At 41.7% G+C, this 23,762-nt stretch overlaps 1 protein-coding gene across 2 annotated transcripts in view; it reads right to left on the minus strand.

Moving 5' to 3' along the window:
• Positions 1-50: 50 nt before the first annotated feature.
• The window catches only part of RSRC1 (arginine and serine rich coiled-coil 1), a 366,678-nt gene continuing 342,966 nt past the window's right edge, over positions 51-23,762 (minus strand). Inside the window, exons 8-10 of one of the 2 annotated variants that reach the window (XM_073359563.1) lie at positions 11,148-11,254; positions 9,700-9,846; positions 51-3,707 (exon numbers count right to left, since the gene is read on the minus strand). In XM_073359563.1, coding sequence (XP_073215664.1) covers positions 3,615-3,707; positions 9,700-9,846; positions 11,148-11,254 — 347 coding nt within the window. In that variant the 3' untranslated portion in view covers positions 51-3,614. Of the gene's footprint in view, positions 3,708-8,532; positions 8,623-9,699; positions 9,847-11,147; positions 11,255-23,762 lie in introns of those variants that run through there. The other variant, XM_073359564.1, reaches the window with a different exon arrangement.

Here is a 23,762-nt window from a genome sequence, read left to right on the forward strand (position 1 = left end):
TTCAGTGCATTCTCTAAAACAGGTGAAACACCATATATAAACTATATGTATGTAATCACATCACATTGTTTATTGTATCCAAAAGGCAGAACAAGAGAAAAAAATAAGTACAGACCAGCATACATGAACTATTGTCACAAATCATGGGTGATAAAGAGTCATCAGAAGTGCATGTAAGATAAGAGTTAGGAGACATTACAATTCACCAAGAATTCTTATGGTTTAATTTAGTTAGGATTATTTAAAAAAACAATTCTCTCTTTTCCTTTCTCAGTCCAGAATCCATTCCACCCTCCAAAAGCAGCATGAAGGAACTAAAACAGAGAGGAAAGTAGATCAATAAAGGAAACTGAAGCTCTCAATGGAGATTTGTAAGGTTCAGGATGAAAGGTGCCTTTTAGGATTTCAAGGAAGTGAGGTCATGGGGGCAGGTATAGGTATGACCTGATACCTGACTGGCAGCAGGAAAAGAAAAGCACATGGGGAGAGCTAGTTAGCAAGAACTTATTTTTTGGACTATTAAAGACCTTAATTTGTGTTCATTGATTTGATTTTCACGCCCCCATTGTGCATGGTGCATCTGAATTCATAGCCAGCCTGTCTGATTTGGAAGCATATTTAGTTTCTCCCTCAGCTGACAATGGCTCACAAACCAAACTTTTGTAGAATATAGATATATTTTGGGTATATTTATATTGGGACCAGTCTTGTAAAATGGTTTTAATCAGTAAGATTTGCAAAGTTGTCCTTATTCTTTCATGGTTAGTAATAGACCAATATTTCTTTCTAATGTTATTGTCTGCCCTCCTGTATTATTTCTGCTGGCTGAAGTATCTGCCTTACATTGATAGGGAAATGAATAATTTATTTAATCATTCATAGAACAAATAGGATATGGGGAGTTTACACAACCTCAATCATGCAGTCTATCTTAAGTCATGTCCACAATATTCAACTATTAAGACCCCAAGGATTCAGACTCTGGCCTTAAGCAAACTTTACTTGCCTATTTAGAAGCAGACTCAGTGTGCAGAGTGAGTTCACTACCATCCAAGACCCTGCCTTAATATCAGACTTGGTAATTCACTACTGATTGTAGTAATGGTGGAAATTGTAGTGTAAACAGGACTTGGGTGTTTTTACTGTATTGTCTAAGGTGCTAAAAATGCCCAAGTCCTGTTTACACTAAGCTTCCACTGTTGCTACAAATGGAGCTATACCACTGGTGAATTATGGCTATGAAGTTTCCTTGTGTAGACAAGATCCCAAAATGGTGAGGACTCCCAAATGTCCATACAGCAACCATATGCCAGGCTCATCCTTTGACAGCATTAAAGATGACTGGCACAGGAATTTTACAAAGTTCCATTAACTTTAGAATGCTTGGTGTTTTGAATGTTCCCAATAGTCAGGCACAGTAGGATACCCAGTGCACTGTTAACATTTAACTGCATCATAAGACTTAAAGGACAAGAAGATGCCATTTAAATTAATTTAAAGCCTCTCCACCTAGCTATTGGGGCTATTCAGCAGGGTACATTTAAAACTATAGAATTTTGTACAATTACTGTATTTTGTTGGTTACCTGTATCAGTAATCTGCAAATGGTGCTATAAAAATCTAACTGTAGAATGATGTGCTCATCATCCCAAATGGTGTCTGGGGAACTTCAGCACAAGGTTTTAAACAACTTCTTTTCCTTCTATTGCAGGTTTAGTGATAGCTATTCCCATTCAGTTGCCAGACCCAGTTCCCTATTATGATTCAACATGGACTTTGCGGTTGATATTTCACTGTAGATTGATCATCAGTAGCAAAGGAGCCCTGCCTATACGGGTACATCCCATTTTTTCCATTACCGAATGGTTTTATAATTTTTCAAAATACCCTGAAGTTGTAAAAATGCAATTATAAAACAAATAAATCTAATTCAAAATAAAAATATTAACAGCGTTATAGAACTGTGTAATATTGGGCTGAACATGGCTTGGAAACTGAACATTATTATTATTTATAAAAGACATACCAGTAAATTAGAAAGAGGACAATGCCAAATAGAGAACTTTTGAAAATATTCATTTTGACCACTGCTTCTCTGACAATTAATGCAGTTTCTCTTCATTTAGTTGCAGGAGATTTGATACGTTTAAAAGTAAACAATTATTTTAAACCTGTCCCAATGAGACTTGTCCCAGTCTCACTGTTGTTAAAAATGGAAACTGCATCTCAACATATTTTAATCCCCTGATAAAATGTATAATCTACCCAAAGGTAGATCTCTATAACGTCTTTTTGAACAGGTCTGGGTTATTGAGAGGTAATATTAAAAAAGTGACTGCATTTGCCCATGGCTTGATGCAGGTTATTTCCAGGTGATTTGTCCATAGATGTTAGGTTTACATTTCTCTTTCTTTAACACAAATATTTTCACTACAGATGTGTTAGGTACTTCAGAAGAGCCATTTTTTTGCATTTAATTATGTAGCTGACTGGTATGTTGCTGGACAATGAATGGAAATTCAGATTTTGTTCTGAAATACACTAATTGGTGTTCACTAGAGGGAACAAAAAATGGTACCAAAACTTTAGTACTGCTTTCCCTCATTCTCCCAAAAATATTATGACTTTAGATTTAATTTGTTCATAAATTGAATGCTACCCCAGATGTGACTAATCTTTCATTAGCAACGTGTTTTAAAGAGCAATTTGGATAACTGAAAACTTTATATTCTGAAACACTCTCTCCATCTAGTTTTAAGAACTGCAGAGACCATTTTAGTCTTCTTCAATATACTGCTGTACAGGTGCACACAACAGTATATGAATCATTTCCCATTAATAGGTCATACACAGAGCTGACCCCTCTAGAATGCCAAACATTTTAAAACTGTTTATGAAATGCATTTCTTTAAACCAGCTGAGAATCTGCACGTTTGAGTTTCAAAGGGATAGCAGTACTATTTATCATACATGCTTATTGAATCTTTACGAGCATGGTGGCCGTGGGAAAAGGCAGAAGTAGAGTTAAACCCAATGTTTCTTTCTATTAAAAAATATAGCTTCGTATATTTTCATTCTGGTTTGTCTGCCCGAGACATGCGTTGTACTGGTGAGGAACAGGGTAAGGGCCAGGGCAATGGGTGAATGTACAGTTCAGCACATCTCTTCAGCAGCCTCTGCCGGCAGGACGCATGCGGAAACCCAGATTAAAAGCTGCTTCTCCCTGGGAAGACCACAGGCCCTACTTTGAGCTGAATCCCTCTTGGGGGGCAGGAGGCCTTGATGGCCCCAGGAGATGCCATTTATATCGTCCTGCTGCAGCACTAGTAAATTTGGCCCTAAGCCTTTCCCCATTCTTTGACAGTCTCATGTCTTCGTTCATCCCCAAAGCGCTACCTGTATACAAATTATTCTGAATATTGAATACATGTAACTCACAATGAATAAAAGGGGATAATGAGTGAGAGTAAAGCATGTATCTCCATTCAGATGAAGCTTGTGTTCTTCTTACAACTCACATTTACTTTTTAAGAGATGTTAACAGTAAAACAATTTTACAGGAGATTTTTCTTAGCATCATAAAGAAATTCTGGTTGAAGTTCCCTGTAATTCACTCAAGCCACAGGACTGCCCATCAGCCTTTCTTGCCGAAGAGCAACCAATCTCTGGAACCACTTTTCCTCTGCTTCTGCCTTCTCAATGAATAGCTGTAGAGGGGGAGGGAAGACAACTAATTTTAACCTTCTGTTGTTGATTGGGTTTGATAATATTGTATTGATACAGATATTGCATATTTCACTGCTGTCAAAAACAAAAAAGACAACCAAACAAGGAAATTAAATACAAAATCTATGTTAAAAGGTTGAGATTTTAATCATATGAACATCAGGAAATTTAAAGTTATGGCTTCTACAGCAACTGCAGCTCTGTCATATTGTACAGCTAGTACATCTATATTAAACATAGGCAGTATAATACAGCAAAATACTATAAATGCACCATGTGTATCTGAATTAGTTGCTGTAGAAGCTTTACTTTTGTTTCCTTTACTTCTACATGACTGAAATTTTAAATATAAACACTGCATTAATATAGTTCTTTGAATTAAATACAATCATCCTGTGGCGTGGATGGAAGTAGAAAACCACAGCTGTGTGCTGAAATAATGGCAGAACCTTGGAAATATCCATTAGCAGGGCTAAAAAGCACAAACATGAAATTCCACTTAATTAGGAGTGCATAAAATGTGTGAGCCAACTTTCACTTTGATATTTTGGATTGAGGTGGGATTTTATAATGTGCATGAGGTCAGATAGAATTCCCACAGCCAGAAGTCAGGCCCGGTCACATGGGAAAGTTGTACTGGTTTAATTAGTTTTTAAACTAATTTAGTTAAACGGGTTCAATAAGAGTGTCTTGTGTGGACACTCTTATTTCCATTTAAAAGTTTCCACACAGGAGTTTGAACCAGTTTAGCTATATTGATTTAAATTCACACCTTAGTTTAAACCAGTGCAACTCGCTCATGTAGATAAGCCCCTAGAGTTTTTTGAGTGTGGTATTCAGAGGGTATGTTAACACAATACTGCAATATAAGCCTGGGCTTAGGCTCAAGCCCAAACCCCATTTCTGTCTACACACAATTCTGTCTGACTCAGGCCATCAGGCCCTCTAGCCCAGACCTGCAAGGGGGCTGGGTTCGAGCTCGAGTGCCACAGGACTCGAGCCCAAACTTCTCCGTCATTTAGCATGGATGCAGCTTGGGTCTGGGCCCTCCCAGACTCAGCTACTGACAGTCTGCCAACACTATCCCACAATCCCATGGGAAGTGTCCTTTGTCCTGCCTATCCCAAGACTATCCAGTTAACTCCCAGGAAATGGAAACAGCCCCCGATTCAAGTACAGCTGCTCGGCATTTAAGCTTCATTTTATCTACTGAGTTGCAAGCAGAGTGAACCTTCTCCTGCATTTGTGATGGCTATTGACAGGAAGAAGTCTTTTGTCAAGCACTGCTACCTGGTCATGAGAGCACAGTCAGATTTTGGTTAATCTCTAGTGTGAGGTGAGCAAAACATTTGACTTAGCAAGAGTTCCAGGAATGATTACATGTACCAGAAAATAGCAAAGAAGCCGGCAGTGCTGGGGATTCACCAAGCTGGTGACCAGTTTATGGAACAGATTAAGTGGCTCGAGAATGACTACTGAACAGACGGGCATAAGAATCACACCTCTGGGAACTCACTGTCATCCTGCCCCTTTTACAAGGAGTTTGACTGGGTGCTGGGTACTGCACCAAGCACTGAGCCAACAGTCCTTCACAACAGCCCAGTCAACCTGTATGGCAACCTTCTGACCCCAGAATCCAGTATCAGACTGGAGAAGAGCCAGCAAGTGCTGGACCAACCTGCCAGAGTGACTCTGGTGCTCACACTGGTTCCCAAGAAAGCTTTGCTGCTGGAGCAGCTGCAGCAAATCCTAGGTCTCTCTTTGGAAGAACTATTTGATGACTTCCCCCCAGAGGAGCAGCTCACTGTGGAAACAGCAGCAGAAACACAAGCAGAAGTAGCCCCTCAGTCTGGTAAGTTTCTAGCTCCACATCTGTTGTTATTAATAAAAGGATGGGAGGAATTTCTGGTTTATGACCCCATACAAAATTTATTTATTACAAGCCACAGGCAGCAGTATGTATCCACATTGGAGCCACCCCCTCTTCCCCATATCACCGCATGGAATTCAAAATGGAGACCAGGACACGCATGCAACAATGAGACAAGTATTTATAATTACATTTTTACTACATGCTCGCACATTCTTACAGAGTTGTGCTGGAGTGTTAAAAATAAGAACCTTATATTCCCTCCCCCTTTTAGTATGCCATGCAATACACATCGGCCATGCCAAAATGTAATGAGCTGCCAGTAACTAGTAAACTGTCCAGGGTGAGGGGAGGTTAAATGTAGTCCATGGGTGACAAAATCAATGTCTGAAGTAGAGCTGGGGGTTGCATGTAGTCCAGAAGTGGGCCAGGAGGGGTGAAGATTGTTGTTGTCTGAGAGTCCGTATTATCATTTGTGTTTGTATGTAGTCCTTGGATAGTTGCCTTCAGAGCAGCCTGCACCAGAAGCCGTATGGAGCTGTAGGGAGGTGCAGTAATCCATACATATGCTAATGCAGCATCCTGTTGATTTCCCCCTGAATTTGGACCTGATCCCAGGTGCTGATAAACTTTTCCTATAGTACGAACTCCAGAAAGGTAATCAAATTTTAGGAAAGGACATATTTTCCACTGTCTCCTCACCAGCCCACTCCACTCATAGGTGTGCTGCTCAGTCACCATAACTTTGAAAACCTCTGTGGCATACACAGCTGGCTTACCACTGTTGGCTCAGAATAAAATGTCCCTTTGCCATTGTGGAACCTCTAGAATTGTCTAGAATGTCATTCAGAATGTGGAATACCTGAGGGGGTAGAGAAGGCTTAGGTAGTAAGCTGCACCCCACCCTGCCTGCTAAAAAAAACAAACCCAGGCCCACCTGGTTTACAATTTTTAAACAAAAAACAATTGTAAATTCTCATTGTTTGAGCAGTCTTTTCACTATGATTAACTCAGTTGTGTCGAAAGAGCTTCTCGGAACTGAAGCATTCCTTTCAGAATATATTAAAGTTCAGTTTTACAGAGTATCATTTTCTGGCTTTGAGATTCCACAAGGCACAGTTGCCTGCAGAGGCACTGAACTTGTTTTGAAGTGCTGAGACAATAGAGCACTGTTTGATGTTTATTTTTAGGTCCTTCCACCTTTGCTGGTCTTTCCACCTTGGCAGCACAGGCACATGCCAGCAGGTCCTTGGAATTCAGATCTGACACAGACCAGTCCAAGCAGCAGTATATTTCATTGAGGAACTTATGGTGAATATTCTGGACAGGGCCAACAAGAAGGTGCAATACCAGAAGGGGAGAAGGATTCGCACAAAGTGGAAAGGCACAGACAGGCTGCAAAGCGAGAAGACAGAATTGAAGCACACAAGGAGAGACTCACAGCTCAGTTTCTGGAGCAGGACCTTCTGCCATGAGAGGAAGATTCAATGCAGCAGAAAGACCTGTTCAAGAAACTGCTTATGGCTGTAAGAAGACAGGCTCCTGCTGTGCCCATGTATACCATGGCATCATGTGCTGCAAACCAGGAACAGTTTAGACAATTCCAGGTTTGGGTAGCCCATGGAACTGAAATTTAACAGCGGGTGGACTGGCCAAGACTACCCCATGCAGGCCCCCATCCTGTGCAGCAGTGCCAATGCAAGCAAAATGTGCAAGGAAGGAAAAGGAGAACGGGGGCCCAGGAGACATGCAACATTAGAGAAGAGAATGTATTTGTTAGCAGTGCTTTCACTCTTTTCATCATTATATCCATGGCTTATGTTTGATTAATGGTTTTGGTGTTGGTTTATTACTGTGCTTTGATTTGCTAATAGTAGCTGGTCTGCCTGGCAACTGTGTAATATTGGTTTTGGGTTTTTTTACATCCACATTCACAAATAAAGGCTTTTACTTTATTAACAACGTTTATTACCATCACTGTATCACATCATATAAGGTGTATTTCAAATAATAAAGATAGACACATGATAACTGGGACGTATCCAAATACTGTATCTCAAAACTTGTATCTACATCAAGCCATACTGTAAATCCACAGTTATTGCCACATGCCCCCTATTGGTGGGAAATGTGTCCCAGCCTGTCCGTGATGGTAGACTCCCGATAGGCAGAAAACCCTGGCATCATGAAATTTTCCAGTGCAGTCTACACTGATGTCTATAAATCGGCCTCTGTGGTCCACAAGGACCTGCATAACAATGGAGTAGTACACTTAGCGGTTATGTACTCATGTGTTCCTTGAGGAGGGTGAACTATGGACACACAAGTCCAATTAATGGCCACAATGCAGTTTGAAAACCCCTTTCTCTCAAAATTAGCAATTTCTTCAGGGACATTGTTTGTACCCACCACTTTTGGGTAAATCACTTGCCTGATTGTCTCAGTAACCTCCACCCTCACTTTATCCACAGTTGACTTGCCAGCACCAAACTGGTTCGCAGTTAGCAAATGGATCTTTAGCAGTCTGGAGTAGCCAGCTCCCAGAGAGTTACAGCAACCTGCTTCTGGACTAGTATGGCCACTCTCATGTATGTGTCCTGATGCTGGAGATCAAAGCAAGCCACTTACAAAGCTCCAAAAATGTAGCTTTCTTCATGCAGAAGTTTGGGAGCCACTACTGGTCATCCCATGTCAGTCTGCTCTTGTGGCCCTGCTCCAGAAAGACAGGTGTACATAGGGGGATCAGCAGCTATACTAAGAGTCCTGAGCAACATCAGCCCGTTTGAGACTTCCATGTCTGTATCATCGTCCTCTTCCAACAGGTGCCTTCAGTAGTCAGAAAACATCCACAGAATGTCCACCAGCATCTCATGGATGCTCTTCCAGTTTCCCGAAACAAGAGTGAAAGCCCAATCAAAAGAAGCTCTTCAAATGGTGGCTCCTCCATGTTGCTAGTTCTGGTTGCTGGGAGCATGCAGACTCAAAAAATGGCTCAGCAGGGGATGTTGGTGGGATGCGACAGCTTTCTGTAACATGCAGGGTGAACAGTCAAGTTTTCCCACACTGCACTAGGAACCAAGGGCTAGAGCAGCCACAGCTGGGGAAGTCATAAGGAAGCCAGGAATATGGTAGTTTGACTCAGGTCTGTGTCCTGCAGTGTGGATGCGAGGGCCCAGTTTGGGGCCCAGGTCCAGAAATTGTAAACCTAGAGTCAGAATTAATGTAGATGCTCAAGCTCTGGGGTTACAAACCCAGGGTCTGTGGACTTTAGTCCCACTAACGCTGGAGTTTCACTGCAGTGTAAGCATACTCTGAATCACTCTGGTTCACCAACTCAAACCACAGAAACTTTCAAACAATTTCCACTGACTTTTCATAGATTTGCACAGGGATTTAAATTGCATTAATGGCTTTAGGAAATCTCTACACAACTCTGAAAATGTAGGAGTTTTTACGGGACAGTATTTGATTCATCCATTAGTTGTATTCAGTGTAATCTGTATATTTCTCGCTCTCATTTTATATTGTATATTAACTGGACACATAATTTAGAATGGATAATTATTATCTGATGGGTTAAAAAAAATGATCAATGATTCATGAAGAAGCAGGCCAAAGAGATTCCGGTTGAGATTACTCAACAGCGGTAACTTTTCAAATGGATTGGGTCATACTTTTCTCTATGGAATCTTAAAACTTCCATGTTTTCATCACACCCTTTTTATGAGTTTTTCTCTAAAGCTACTGCAGCTTCTGCCATTCTCTGCTCAGGCATCTCATGTAACACAACAGTAATATATACATCCTGGATAAATGTAAGTTAAAAGATATGTTTTGTTTTTTTTAGGGCAGACTGTCACTCATTCACTTTAAAATTTCACTTTCACTCAGAACCTTGTTGGGCGCATCTCCTAACACTTCACTATTTTAGATTATGCGAGTTGTGTAATCTTTTTCCAGTCAATGGTGAGCTCATCAGTAAATAGTCTTTGGAACCTAGAATCTTTGACAAGCAACACTGCAAAAGTATTCGGTCATGTGACCTTGACTCCACCTAGTAGACTTTGTTATTTCAAGGGTTCAATAAATATCAACACACTTACATTTGGATGTGCTAAAGAGTTATCATCTTGGTACTTTATGGCAGTAGGAATGTTGCCAGGTGCTATTTCTTTTTCAGTATTAGACAGATCGACAGTTCCCACTCCGACAGTTGCAGGTTCACATTTTAGTTCACCAGCTTCTGTTGACTAAAAGGAAAAAAACCCACATTTGGATGCTATCAAGGATGTAGAATATCATTCCTGATAAACACCCAAGCATTGTAATATAACTTTGTATTCAACTTTCTTAACATGTTCAGATTACAACCATTAACTAACTAATCCACAAAACAATAATCATCATCTTCATACTTTTCAAAATGGATAACAGGAACTGCCTGCGCGTGTCAGACTGGTAATATGAGTGAAGGAGAAGCACTGCCAAGTAGGGAAGTGAAAGAGCAGAGCTGCAGTTTTTTTCCATAGAGCACATTTATTCAAAAATTGTGTGAAACTTTTAAAGTAAATACATATTTGAAACGACAATAATGGTACTCTTTTCAATGGAACACTCAGTGACAATTAAAAACATTCCATTCTCTCAATGGAACACTCATTTGCTTATGCACTTCCTCTTATAAAGGGAAAAGTGTGTGGTTTCTGAACAAAGACAGAAGCCTGGTCCACACTTAAAAATTAGATCGACCTATGTTGCGTAGGGCTATGAAAAATTTTGTACTGTGAGCACCATAGTTAGGTTGAAATAAACACCAATGTTGACAGTTAAGTCGACAGAAAAATTCTTCTGTCGCTCTAGCTATTGCCTCTCAGAGAGGTGGATTCACTATGGACAGGGTTTTCCCCTTGATGTAGGAACCATCTACGCTATGTGCTATAGAGGCATAGCTGCAGCTGTGTCGCTGTAGCACTTGTAGTATAGACATAGCTTCAATGGCCAGAGTTAGGTCACAATTTTAAAACCTGGATGTCTTAAGTCATATTTAGGCACTGAAATAAAAGTGGCCTGACTTTCAGAGTTGCGGAGCCCTCTGAATATCAGGCCACTTTTATTTTGGTGCATACATATATTTTTAGGAGTCTAGCTTTAAAACTGTTTACCCTTTATATAAGTACGAACATAAGTTACCTTATTGCCTTTGCATGATGATTTGTCTAACTCTCGCCCCTCCCTTTTTCTTTATACCTTTCTGTTCTGACATAATGACTTTTTAAAAAAATGTTCAAAATAACCAAACTCCTAAGCAGGGCCGTGACCATCTTGCCATTTCAACAATGTATTTCACCTCATCCTAAACTCTCACGCACCTCCAGTCCTGTCACTCATCCTTACTTCAGCACCAATTCAAGTATCTATGGAGATGTTTGAACGCTGGTACTGGGAATGAGGATTGCCAATGTGATGTGTCAAGGGAAATTGCATTAATGCTGCAGCTTCCACCTGCCACCCCAGGCGGCTTATACGCAAAGATAGGCTATTGACAACTTACCTTTTTGACTTCTTTACTTGATCTGAATGTCTGTGGAACAAAAGAGTCACTTTCAATAGCTTCAATTTCTTTCACTCGTTTCACTTGTTCTACCAGAGTGGCTTGGTCTACAAAAGACAGTCATAATATCAGTATATTTCAGTGTAAGCTTATGATCAGTGCTGTGCCTAAGCAATACTATCGCTAGATAGTTTACTATTTATGAAATATGTACTAGCTTCAATGAAAGCTAAAATATTCTGTTACAAAGAAACATTCCTGCTTTATTAAGAACAAGAAGAGTGATTAAGCTGTAATTGCTTTATTCATGATGCTGAGATAAAAATTTGCTACTTGCACGTTAACAGTGCCAGAACTGCAGTGTTTGGATATATTGAAAAAAACAGGGATTCTGGAATAGTGTGAATTTGTAAGAAATGTCCATTAAAAGAGAAAGTTACTTACCTTTTAATAACTGGAGCTTCTTTGAGATGTGTGGTCCCTATCTGTATTCCACTATGGGTATACATATATTCTATGCGCCCCGAGCCAAGGAATTTTGAAAGGAGTGTCCATTGGTCTGCAGATGCACCTTGGTTCACCTCATGCCTCTAACTGAGGAGATAAAGGGAGGACAGACTAATCACCTCTCCAGTTCCTTCTCCACCTTGAATCAGAGAAGATCTGAGGCAGAAGGGAAGGAGGGTGGGTAGTGGAATATAGATCTCCAGTTACTATAAGGTAATTCTCTCCTCTTCGAGTGCTGGTCCCTATATGTAAGTCCAGTGTGGGTGACTGACAAACAGTACTCAAATAGGAGGAGGGTGCAAAGTCATAAATGGCAGAGCCGAACAAAAGCACTGAAAAGATGCATCAGCAGAGGAGTCCTGTACCAAGGCGTGAGTGCCTAGCAAATGTGTGGACTGAGTTCCACATAGCTGCCTTGCAGATGTCAAGTAGAGGCACCTCTTGAAATGATGCCATAGATGTTGCTTGTGCTCTTGTGGAATGAGCTCTTACCCAAGGAGGAGGGGGAAGATAGCTAATAGCAGAGCAAAATACAGACCGAGATCCATTATGAGATTCTCTGAGAGGATATAGCCTGACCCTTTTCACTATTGCGACAAATAATCTAGGGGGATTTCCTTATTGTTTTCGTTCTCTGCAGGTAAAAGGCTAAGGCTTGCTGAATGTCAAGGGAATGGAACCTTCTTTCTTCTGAGGATGTGTGAGGTTTTGAGATGAACATAGGTAAGTGGATAGATTGGTTCAGGTGAAACTCAGACTATTTTGGGGGGTGAATTTAGGGTGTAAACACAATTAAACCTTGTCCTTATGGACTAGCTTAAGGAGGATCCACCATCAATGCCCAGGCTCATCAATCCTCCCAACTGAGGTGATGGCTACCAGGAAATGTGACTTTCATTGAAAGGGAACACATGGAACAAGAAGCTAATGGTTCAAAAGGAGGCTTAGTAAGTACAGAGAGAACAAGGTTAAATTCCCATGGAGGAATAGGCTTTTTTTTCAATAGGCAGAAAAGTTCTGATTAGGGCTTTCCAGAATTTGCTCATCAGAGGGTGTGCACAGATTGAGTAGTCCTGTGAAGGCAGATGGTATGCACTGACTGCTGCCAGGTGGACCCAAAAGGAACTGACAGACAAACCTGCAGTCTTCAAGGAAAGAATACAGTCCAGAATGAAAGCAATAACTGTGGCTTCTGGAGAAATAAGTCTTGGATGCATCCACATAGTGTAACACTTCCACTTGGCTAGGTAACATTTTCTAGTGGAATCTTTCCTACTATTAGAAAGGATGTTCTGTACAGCTCCTGAACACAATTGCTCTGAGCACAATGCCCATCAAAAAACCAGGCTTTGAGATGAAGTGGACATGGGTTAGGATGCCTGATCTTTCCATTCCCTTCAGTCATGAGACCAGGAAATGTAGGAATAACAATTGGTGCCCAAGATGACATGCGTAGGAGGTTTGGGAACCATAACTGTCTGGGCCATTTGGGGGCAATGAGAATGACTCATGCCCTGTCCTGCCGAATCTTGCACAAAACTTGAAACAGGAGTGGCAGTGGAGGTAAGGCATAGTTCAGATGGTCTGACCATGGAAGGAATGGAGTGTTGCCCTGTGAGTGGTGACCCAGGCTCCTTTGGAACTGTATAGATTGCACTTCCTGTTTGCTTAGGAGGTGAACAGGGGTCCCCCACAAAGAGTGAAAATATTGTTTGCCAGAGAGTCTTGAAGATCCTGCTTGTGATAGACAGAAAAGTGTCTGCTGAGAGACTCCGCTAGCACAGTGTTTCTCAACGACTAGTCCCTAAAATCTCCCTGACACAGTTTAGGAAGGCAACAAGTTGGTCCCTGGTATCAAAAAGGTTGGGAAACTCAGCGGTAGCACATTCTGGTTTTCTGGGAGGTTGACTGCTGACAGGGTAATCTGATTGCTGATGCACCAGTTCCACAGACCGAGCGCTTGTGGGCACAGGGAGGTGGGGTTGAATCCTTGTTTGTTGATGTAAAAGACAGTTGTAATTTTGTCTGACATTATGAGGGCATGGTAAATAAATGGGAGGAAGGTTCTGCAAGCCCTTTGAACTGTTTGTAGCTCTAGAACATTGATGTGTTTCCTAGACTCTCGAGGTGTCCAGGTGTACTGTTATCCATGCGAGCTCCGCAACCGATAGAGATGTGTCAGTAGTGATTGTCCTGTCTGGTGCAGAGGCAAGGAAGGGAATACTGACACAAACCCGATGGGGATTTTTCCACCATGACACGGGCCATATCACTTTGGTGCGAAGAGTCACTGTGGTGGCCATGGACTGTCAGTTTGGCAAGTACACTGTTTGAAGCCACTCTTGTAGGCAACAAAGGTGTAGTCTTGGAAAAGGTGTGACAAGTGCATGAGGCCACATGGCCTGGTGGGGGGGAGAGAGAGGTCTCAACAGGCTCTCTGGTAGGGTTGTAAACCAAACACCCTTGCCCTGCTCCTGTCCTGCCCCCCTCTGGTGACTCCATCCCCCCTCACTCACTCTCCCCCACCCTTGCTCACTCGCTCATTTTCACCGGGCTCGGGCAGGGGGTTGGGTTGTGGGAAGGGGTGAGGGCTCTGGCTTGGGGTGCAGACTCTGGGGTGCAGGGTGGGGATGAGGAGTTTGGGGTTCAGGAAGGAGCTCCAGGCTAGTGCCAAGGCATTCAGAGTGCAGAAGAGGGTGCAGGCTTTCGGAGGGAGTTTGGGTGTGGGAGGGGGCTCAGGGCTGGGCAGGGGGCTGGGGTGTGGGAGAGGGTGTGGTTCCCGGCCAATGGGAACTGCGGAGCAGGAGCAGTGTGTGTGAGCCCCCTGGCTGACCCTACACCTAGGAGCCAGACATGCTGGTCGTTTCCGGGAGCCATGCAGAGCCAGGGCAGGCAGGGAGCCTGCCTTAGCCCCATTGCGATGCTGACGGGACTTTTAGCGGCTTGGTCAGCAGTGCTGACTGGAGCTGCCAGGATTCCTTTTTGGGCGTTCCAGTTGAAAACCAGATGTCTGGCAACCCTATTCTCTGGGGTGGTTTATGATCTAGTCTGTAATAACATTCATAGCCTGAAACCTGTCTCTTGGCAAGTAACCCTTTCCGTGATGGAATTTAAGGACGTCCCAATGAAAGCCAAAGTCTGTGTAGGGGTGAGAACGGATTTTTCAGCATTTATGTTGACCCACAGAGAGAAGTTGTAGCATTGTTGAAGTCGACGCCTGAGTCTCTTGGCATGACCTGGTGACAAGGAGCCAAATGTTGAGGCAGGGGAAGATGGTGAAACCACGGCATCCTATATAAGCTGCTACTACAGAAAACACCTTGGTAAAGACCCTGGGGGCAGCCGCAATGCTGAAAGGGCATACTCTGTACTGAAGTGGTTGGAGCAAACTATGCATTTGAGAAAGCGTCAGTGAGTTGGGTGAATGTAGGTGTCCTTCATGTCGAGAGCTGTGAACTATATGTCTTTCTGCAGGGATGGAATTATAGATGCCAACATGATCATGAAAAATTTGAAAAGTGGTTGAGATGGCAGAGGTTGAGAATGGGTCTCCAACTGCCTTTCTTTTTGGGGACTAGGAAATATGTTGAGTAAATACCACTCCCTTAGAATTGAAGAACCACCTGCTTTATCATTCAGTGCTGTAAGAGACATTCCTCTTCTTGATTGAGAACATTCTTGCAAGAGTGGCCCCCAAGATGGGGTGAAGAAGAGGTTTTTGGACAGGGTAAAAATGCAAACTCCATTGTATAGCCAGAATGCATGATGCTGAGCACTCATCTGTCTGTTATTGCACTCCAGGTGTTGAAAAAGAGTGCTAGACAACCCCCAAAGGGTGTGTGGGAGTCAGGAGGTGTTGGACTCAGTGGTTTTCAGCTCTCAAGCTGCAGTCAAAATATTTAGGCAAGGGCTGGGATTCGAATGAGGAACCTTGCTGCAGAAAGTGTGGGGAAACAGGTCTTCTGAGTGCTCTGCCTCTTACCAGGTGGTCATAAGGTCTCTGGTGGAAAAACTATTGAGCCATCAGTCTAGACTTCTATTGTTGCTAGTAGACTTTTCTCTTCAGGGCAGTTGAATGTATTCCCAGGGAGAAGAGGGTGGAGTCTCCTGAAGTGTGTAAGGACTCATCCATCATCTGATTAAACAGATGAGTCTCACTGAAGGGAAGAAGGGAAGGTCCTTAATGGTTTTCTGGACCTCCCTGGGTTGATACTGCTGAGCAAACGGAGAGGAAAAGTTTGGGGGACTTCTTGAAAACCTTCATCCTGTCCAGGTAGAAGGCTAGGGCTCTCCTGACATCCAGTGTGTGTAATATAGCTACTCTGTTGTCTCGGTAAGGCTTGGGTTAGAAGGGTGGAAGAGGAATCAATTTGGTTCATGTGAAACAGAGAGGTTACTTGAGGAATGAATTTTAGATATGACCTAAGTGTAATCTTATCCCAAAAGAATAACACATGGGGGGAGGGGGTGTTCCATTAGAGTCGCTATTTCGCTTATTCTCCTAGTCAAGGTAATCGCTATCAGGAAGGCCATGGGTTCGAAGGGAGGCCTAATCAGTCCTTTCAGTACCAGGTTTAGGTCCCATGTGAGAGTAGGAAGTTGAGGTTGTGGGAAGAGGTTTGCTATACCCTTGAGGAACTTTTTAGTAGTCGGGTGTGACAGCACTAAGTATCTCTCTGTTGGTTGGTGGAAGGCTATTACAGCCACTAGGTGGACTCTGAGAGCGCTTAAAGATAGCCCCGATCTTTTTAGGGCTAGTGCATAAGTCTAAGATAAAGTGTAAGAGTCGTGGATGTCGGGGAGATTTGTTGGGAAGTACACCAAATCTGAAACCTAGAGCACTTTTGCAGGTACATATGTTGTGTTGAGGACTTTTTACTGTGTAATAATACCTCTTGCACTCCTTTGAACAGGAGCTTTCTATATGTTTGAACCAAGAGGATCCATGCCTTCAGGTGGAAAACCACCAAATTGGGATGTAGGATGTGTCCTCTGTCCTGGGAGAGGAGGTATGGAGTGACTGGGAGAGAGATCAGTGGGCACATCGCAAGCTGTGACAGATAGGGTACCAGGTCTGTCTCGGCTAAGTAGAGGCAATCAGAATGACATCTCTTTTTATTTTCAGCAGGACACTTGACAGCAGGGGAAAAGGAGGAAAAGCATAAAGAAGGTCACTGTCTCATGGGAGGAGAGCATCTCCCAAGGAGTGTTGTCCTATCCCTCCTTTGGAGCAGTAGCATGTACATTTCTTGTTCAGGTGAGTGGCAAACAAGTCTGTCCAATCCCCTGAATAGATCGTGAAGTACTGCTGGATCTAGCTTCTACTCGTGGTCATGTCCGCCACTCTCTTTGCCAGGTCCTAGAAGAGACAAAAGTCATCAGCCAGGAATGGCAGAGGAGGCATGACAGGCTCATCCAGGGAGGAGGAGATGGTCCTCAGGGGCCTCAACTGCACCCTCATTTTCTTCCACAATTTTTTCCAAAGTTTCTGAAGCTCTGGACGCTGCAGCCAAAGGGGTGTGCCTTGATAGTTCTTGGGTAGGGCTAGAAGCTTGAGAGGCCTGGTGTTGATAATGCAGCCCCGGGGTCCCCACGATGGCATAGAGGTTGGCAGTGGTGCCCAAGGGTAGCTGTACCAAGATGGTGGTGGTGGGGCCTTCTGAGGGTATGCTTGAGGATCCTGTTGATACTGGGCACAGTAAGGAGCCTGAGAGGAGTACTGTGATGCTAGCTTCTCAGGTTCACTATCTGAGTCTTCACTAGAGAGCAGGGAAACATGACAGGGCAGTGGGAAAAACTCCCATGCTGGTTGAACACTAGGAGGAGACTCTGGTACGTCCGATACACAGAGGTCCCTAGAGTGTCAGAATTCTGGCAGTGCCAACTGACTCGATGCTGCTGTTGGTACTAGGGGGGGACGGGGACGAAGATCTTGTCCATACTGGTTGCTCTGGTGCCGAATGAAGTGTCAACGGTAGTACTGATGTAGAATCATGTACCGATAATGCCTTCTTAGAGGAGTGCTTACTTCTGTCCTTGGTGCCATTGACTCAGTGCCTGTACCAATCAGGTCTGTGGGCTTGTCAACTATCTGCCCTGAGAACTTCTACGAGCCATGGGTGGTAAGTGAGAAGGTCTCGGTGCTAGCAGTACAAAGGATACCAAGCATGCTGGAAAGCATTTGGAGCGCTCTTGGAGCTCACTGGGGGGACCTCCTACTCTGTTTTTTGACTATTTGTGAGAGGGGTCAGCAGCTTGTTTCTTTGCCTAACAACCTTTAGATGTTGAGGGTTGTGGGGACGACTTACATCCCCCAGGTGACTCGTGTTGTGGTTCCGAAGAGGGTCGGAGAGCTGCCCTCATGAAGATAATCTTCTGTCTTAGCTCTGTATCTTTATGAGACCAGGGCCTGAATTGCTGGCAAAGAGCACACTTTTGTTGAATGTGGCCTTCCTTGAGGCAGCTAATGCACTGGGAGTGCTTGTCTGCGACAGGGATTGCCTATTTGCAAGAGAGGCACTTCTTGAAGAGTGGTGAGCTGGGCATACCCTATTGGGGGAAGGGTCCCCAACGAGGAAAAAAGCGGAAGAAACTAAAGTCTTTTTTTTTTTTTAATGATAAGAGAAAAACTACAACTAGAACTACAACTAAGAACTAGGAGGCTAACAAACTATAAAAATGGAAATTGAAAGTAATGGTCCTAACAGACTGCGAATAGCTCTGTCTCTAGCTGGGGTGGCTGAGAAGGAACTAAGGATGGTTAGCCTGCACGTGTGGACTAGCCTCGTGGTGCAGCATGAGGAGAGATAGCACATGTGTCGACCTAATGGACACTTCTACTGAAGTTCTCTGATCAGCAGCGCAGGGATGCAAGCAGATCTACAGTGGAGCAACAAATAGGGACAGTGCTTGAAGAAGAATTTAAGATATGTTTGAAATCAGAAAAATTCCAGAAGAGCAACAGGATTGAAACAAATAACAAAATAAGGACAACGATGTGCCAAGTACTTCCTGTTGTGCACGTGAAATTCTAAATCCATATATGCCACCTATGCTATACAAGACTGCATTTTATTTTGCATAGAGAAAATCTAAATTATAAACTCCATCTACCTGTGCAAACAATCAATGAAAACTCACTTCAAACAATATTTTAATGATAATCAAGCAAAGAAATTTGTGTAGCTGTCAAATACCCTGATGTAATCTTTGTACAAACATATCATACTAATTTCACAACAACCGTGTTTTCTTTGACAGCTTGTGCAACAAATATGTCCTGTCTACAATAATGGGTAGCTTGGGCTTTTCAGTTACATTAACATCTGAAAACAGCATTTGTGCTGCTGTCTGTCTTACTTTCTACTTCTGCTACACTCATAGTTAATCTCACATATCACCTAATCCTCTCCAGCTAGTTCCATGTGCAACTGTGGTGACAGTACAACTTTGGCCTCAACAGTGTGATTATTTTTATTTTCTGTTAATATTGTAACTGCTCTCCTCCGATCTGATGAAGTGAGCTGTAGCTCAGGAAAGCTTATGCTCAAATAAATTGGTTAGTCTCTAAGGTGCCACAAGTACTCCTGTTCTTTTTGCGAATACAGACTAACACGGCTGTTACTCTGAAACCTGTCAATACTTCTAATAACGATTATTATGTTTATTACAATAGTGCCAAGGGACCAGCCAAGAATGGGGCCGCATTGTGCTAGGAACTGTACAAACACACAGTAGCAGACAGTTCCTGCCATGAAGAACTTTCAGTGAATAGACAAGACAGCAAAAGGTAGAGGAAAAGGGGTATAATGTACAAGCAGAGTAAACAATGAGATGGCCTGAAAATGTCATATTAGTTCCCTGATTTTTCTTTTTTAAATTTTTTTTGGGGAGGGTTTACTTAGGAAGGGATAAGATGAATGAAAAGACAAGGGAAGGGAGAGGTAAACAATATACTTGCTCATGCCAAATATTCATAAAGCTGTACATTGATTGTTGAATATGGATCAGTGCATAAAACATTGTACTCGAAAGCAATTCTATAAGTCTCAACTATTGCTCTCCTATCTGCCATTTTAATAATTTGATTGAATATATGCATGAGATTTTTTACTGTTTCTTTTGATAATTGAGAAAATATAGAATAAGGCACTATCATCTTAGAAAGACTACACCATACTCATTCCCTTATATCAGGGTTCTCAACCTTTTTCTTTCTGAGGCCCCCCAACATGCTATAAAAACTCCATGGCTCACAACTGTTCTTCTGCATATAAAAGCCAGCGCTTGGGGGTAGCAAGCATGGCAATTGCCTGTGACCCCGCCCCACAGGGGTCCCTGCGAAGCTACATTGCTCAGGCTTCGGCTTCAGCCCTGGGTGGCAGAGCTCAGGGCCCTGAGCTTCTGCCCCATGCAGTTGGGCTTCAGCTTTCTGCCCTGGGCCACAGCGAGTCTAATGCTGGCCCTGCTTGGTGGACCCCCTGAAACCTGCCCAGAGCCCCCCGGAGGCCCCAGACCCCTGGTTGAGAACCACTGCCTTATAGCTTAATTTTAACAAATATGAATGCCGTATTCTTATTTTAATTTGGAGCTCAGTTGAAATAAACAGTGGCAGTAATCACTGGTGACATAAACAAAAAATCAGAATAAATGTAAAGAGCTTGATTCACTGCTGGCTGAACCAGGATGAAAGCTTCTAGTAGAAGAAAGTCTGCCCAGAGATAGATCACAGTGATGCAAAATACCTACAACCACTATCTCTACAAGGAAGCTTGCTGCTGTTCAGTATAATTCCACAAATGGGTAGTGAAGGTTGGGAACAGGGTTTGGCCAGGACATCTGAGAGATGCACTGATCCAGTACATCTGCCAGGCATCCTCCCCAAGAAGGACGTCGAAATGGCTGTGATTGTTCATTAAAGTCTCAGTCCTGCAAGGGCCTCTGATCCAGCAAAGCACTTAAGTACATATTAATTTTTAAGTTTGGGATTAGTCCTATTAACTTTAATGGGAAAAATCACCTACTTAAAATTAAGCAGATGCTGAAAGATTTTGTTGGATCGGGGCCAGAGAGCCCAGCACCTTGCAACAGCTATTGCTAAAGCTGCATTCCCCAGGCAGAACACCACTATGGGAGAGTGAACAAGCGAACACTAATGCCCTCCTTGATAGAAGGGAAGTCATTCTCCTTTGGGTGCAGCTGACCCTGCTGGCACAGAAAGAAATGGCGAAGGAGGCTACATAAGCTCAGATACCATTGTGATGGGCACAGTATCAAAACCTAAATCAACAGATTAGATAGGCGTCAGGAAGAAGGGAGATGGATATAGATTTTTAAGGTTCAGTTGCTCAATTCTTTTAATACACAAAATCCGCTATTACTATCTAGCCTTTTATAATATTTTATATGAATCAGATACAAAACTATAATAATGACAAGTTACAAAGAGACGCAAAATCACTGAATGTTTCTGGGATATTACCAGTGACATTAACTTGCTGAAAATGGACCGGAAAAAAACATCGTCCATTAGTGTATGATAGTTTTGACAAATACATATTGGTAGATAAAATGACTTCCATGCATATGTTGTTTGTCAGATGTCAGTAGAAAGGATATGTATTTCATAGTAAAATAAAAAATAATGAAGTAAGAAAGCTAAGAGGCAATAGACAAAAAAATCAATACTAACTCATTGCAGAGCAAGTCCTTTAACTCTGGTTATACTGAAAACAGAATACTAAATATTGTATTAGTGATTGTTGATGTGACTTTTTAAAAATAAGCTATTCTTTGTATAAGAATTACAATTAAACTAATTTTTACAAGATTTTGTCCTTTTAGTTTATTACCAAAGGAGACAGACATATATGCAGAATGGTTTTTAATAAAACTGTATATGATTGGGAAGCCTTTCATGTGATGAGCTTCTGTTTCAATGTGTCTGCTCAAACCATATGGATAACATCTGTAAATCAACACAACACAAATACTGTAGCAATGTTCTACTATAAACAGCAGGTGGCATTATCCTACAAGATAAATCAGACCACAAGCATAAAGACTTCACACAGACAGAAGAAAAGCATCAAAAGAAACAACCTTATCTTTAATAGATATAAAATACACTGTCTAAAAATGATTCTCTATTTCATGCCTTTTACCTTAAAATTAGTTCAATTAGGCTAGTATTTAGTTAACCAACTTTTATAGTAATATAAAGGTCACTGCCTTATTTATCTAAAGTCACTTATGCTTTTACTGTAAACACTGTATAGTAAAGATGATTCAACTGGTATTTTATTCTTAATATATTGCCAAAGATACATGCATAATATAATGAATGTCTTATTGTCATACTGACTAATTTTGTATTAAAAATAGTTCCTTTTAGAAAATAAATCCCCGAAGTATGCCTTCATTAAAGTTGTATTTAAAACAGCATACGGAAATAGTGCACTTAAAATAATTACAAATGCTGGAGGATGAGAGGAAAAACCCAATTTGCCTGCAATCTGAGCACACAGTATACTTGTATAGATTTTTTGTTTGTTTTTAAAAACAAAGTAGCTCCTAAATTCTGCCTACAATTTAAAAAGTAACAAAACCCCCGAATCCTCAAAATTATTGTGTCGTGAACCATCCAAAAATCTCCCTTTAATTTAAAAAAAAGTTACTGAAATCGATCTTAGCTTTAATCATGTGATTTGTCTCTCTCTCTCTAGTATAATCCTAATGTTGTGATATTTACCAGATCCTTCACTAAAATAGCTGTAAAAATGAACTGATGATTAATATGGTGCTAAATAGATCTAGCGACTGTTCTTCAGATCCTTATGACTGAAGAATAACACAATGTCAGTGTATTCTGATGGAATTTGTTTATATCTCTTCATGTTTGACCACCTGTTACATATTTAAATGGACATCGTTTTTAATTCACTAATTAAATAATCTGTTTTCTAATAGAGTACACATTAAATAACATGGTCTGAAATATTTTTAGAATAACACTTTAAGATTGTTTTTCTGCTTTCCTGTTTGCTTATAAGTGTCTTTTTCAGCAAAGGAGAAACTGTGAAGCTTACAAAAAAAGTGCTGCCAAATGAAATAAACAAACTGACAAAATAGAGAAAAATATTCCCCACCTGCTTTTAGTTACAGTAAAAACTTTGTTATTACTTGCAATATCCATAGAAAACACAAATTGCAGATACAAAAGTGATTTTCAAATATACAAGCCATTTAAATACCACATACGCTTACTGAATTGATGCAAAGCTTCCTCAAAGGACAAAAAAAAAAAAAAAAAGGTGTAGTATGAAGACAATAATCTTGTGGCGCAATCCAGTGTATGGCAAGAAATTTAAAGTTTTTTCTCGATTACTTGGGAAAGAAAGGCACAACTGCATGAATTAAAGTCATTTTAGTCATTCACAATGGGCAAATAAAAATATTTTAAACTAGACTAGACAAAAGCACTAGTACAATAAGGAAAAATCCTGCACTGGCAGCAGGATTGGCTGACCTAGTGCCCATCTTTGGCATCTCTTAAATTATATGAACTTTGGACTTCATTGTGAAAATAGGTTATGAGATAAACCAACAAAAACAGGAAAGTAACAAACATAAGACCAGCCATACTCGGTCAGACCAAAAGTCCATTTAGCCCAGTAGCCTGTCTTCCTACAGTGGCCAATAACAAAGGTGCATATTGTTTTTCTCCTTTTAATTCCTATCATCAACCCGGCCTTGTGTAGTCTCTGCTTCTGGCAGAGAATTGGAAGTCACTCCCAATGAAGTCCATCAGCATATCATGTATTGGCTGTAACGTACGTGCACCGTAGCTACCTCTGGACAGAATCAGACTTGGTCTGGTATTTGTGATTCTATACATTCTAGTAAGTGGCCTAAAAAAAATAAGAGAAGCATTCACATTAGTTTTGACTAGGGGAGATTCTCCTTTAGAGAAGTGGTATAAATCTGAGTATTTGACTATTTAGAAAAGAAGGTCCTGAGTTCTACTCCGTCTGTTAAAAGCCAGAAGTTTGGCAGATGTTCAACACTGTCTATGTATATATGTGGCCACAAAGTCATTTCAAACATAAC

Source organism: Lepidochelys kempii, chromosome 9 (assembly GCF_965140265.1).
Source record: "Lepidochelys kempii isolate rLepKem1 chromosome 9, rLepKem1.hap2, whole genome shotgun sequence".
NCBI lineage: Eukaryota > Metazoa > Chordata > Testudines > Cheloniidae > Lepidochelys > Lepidochelys kempii.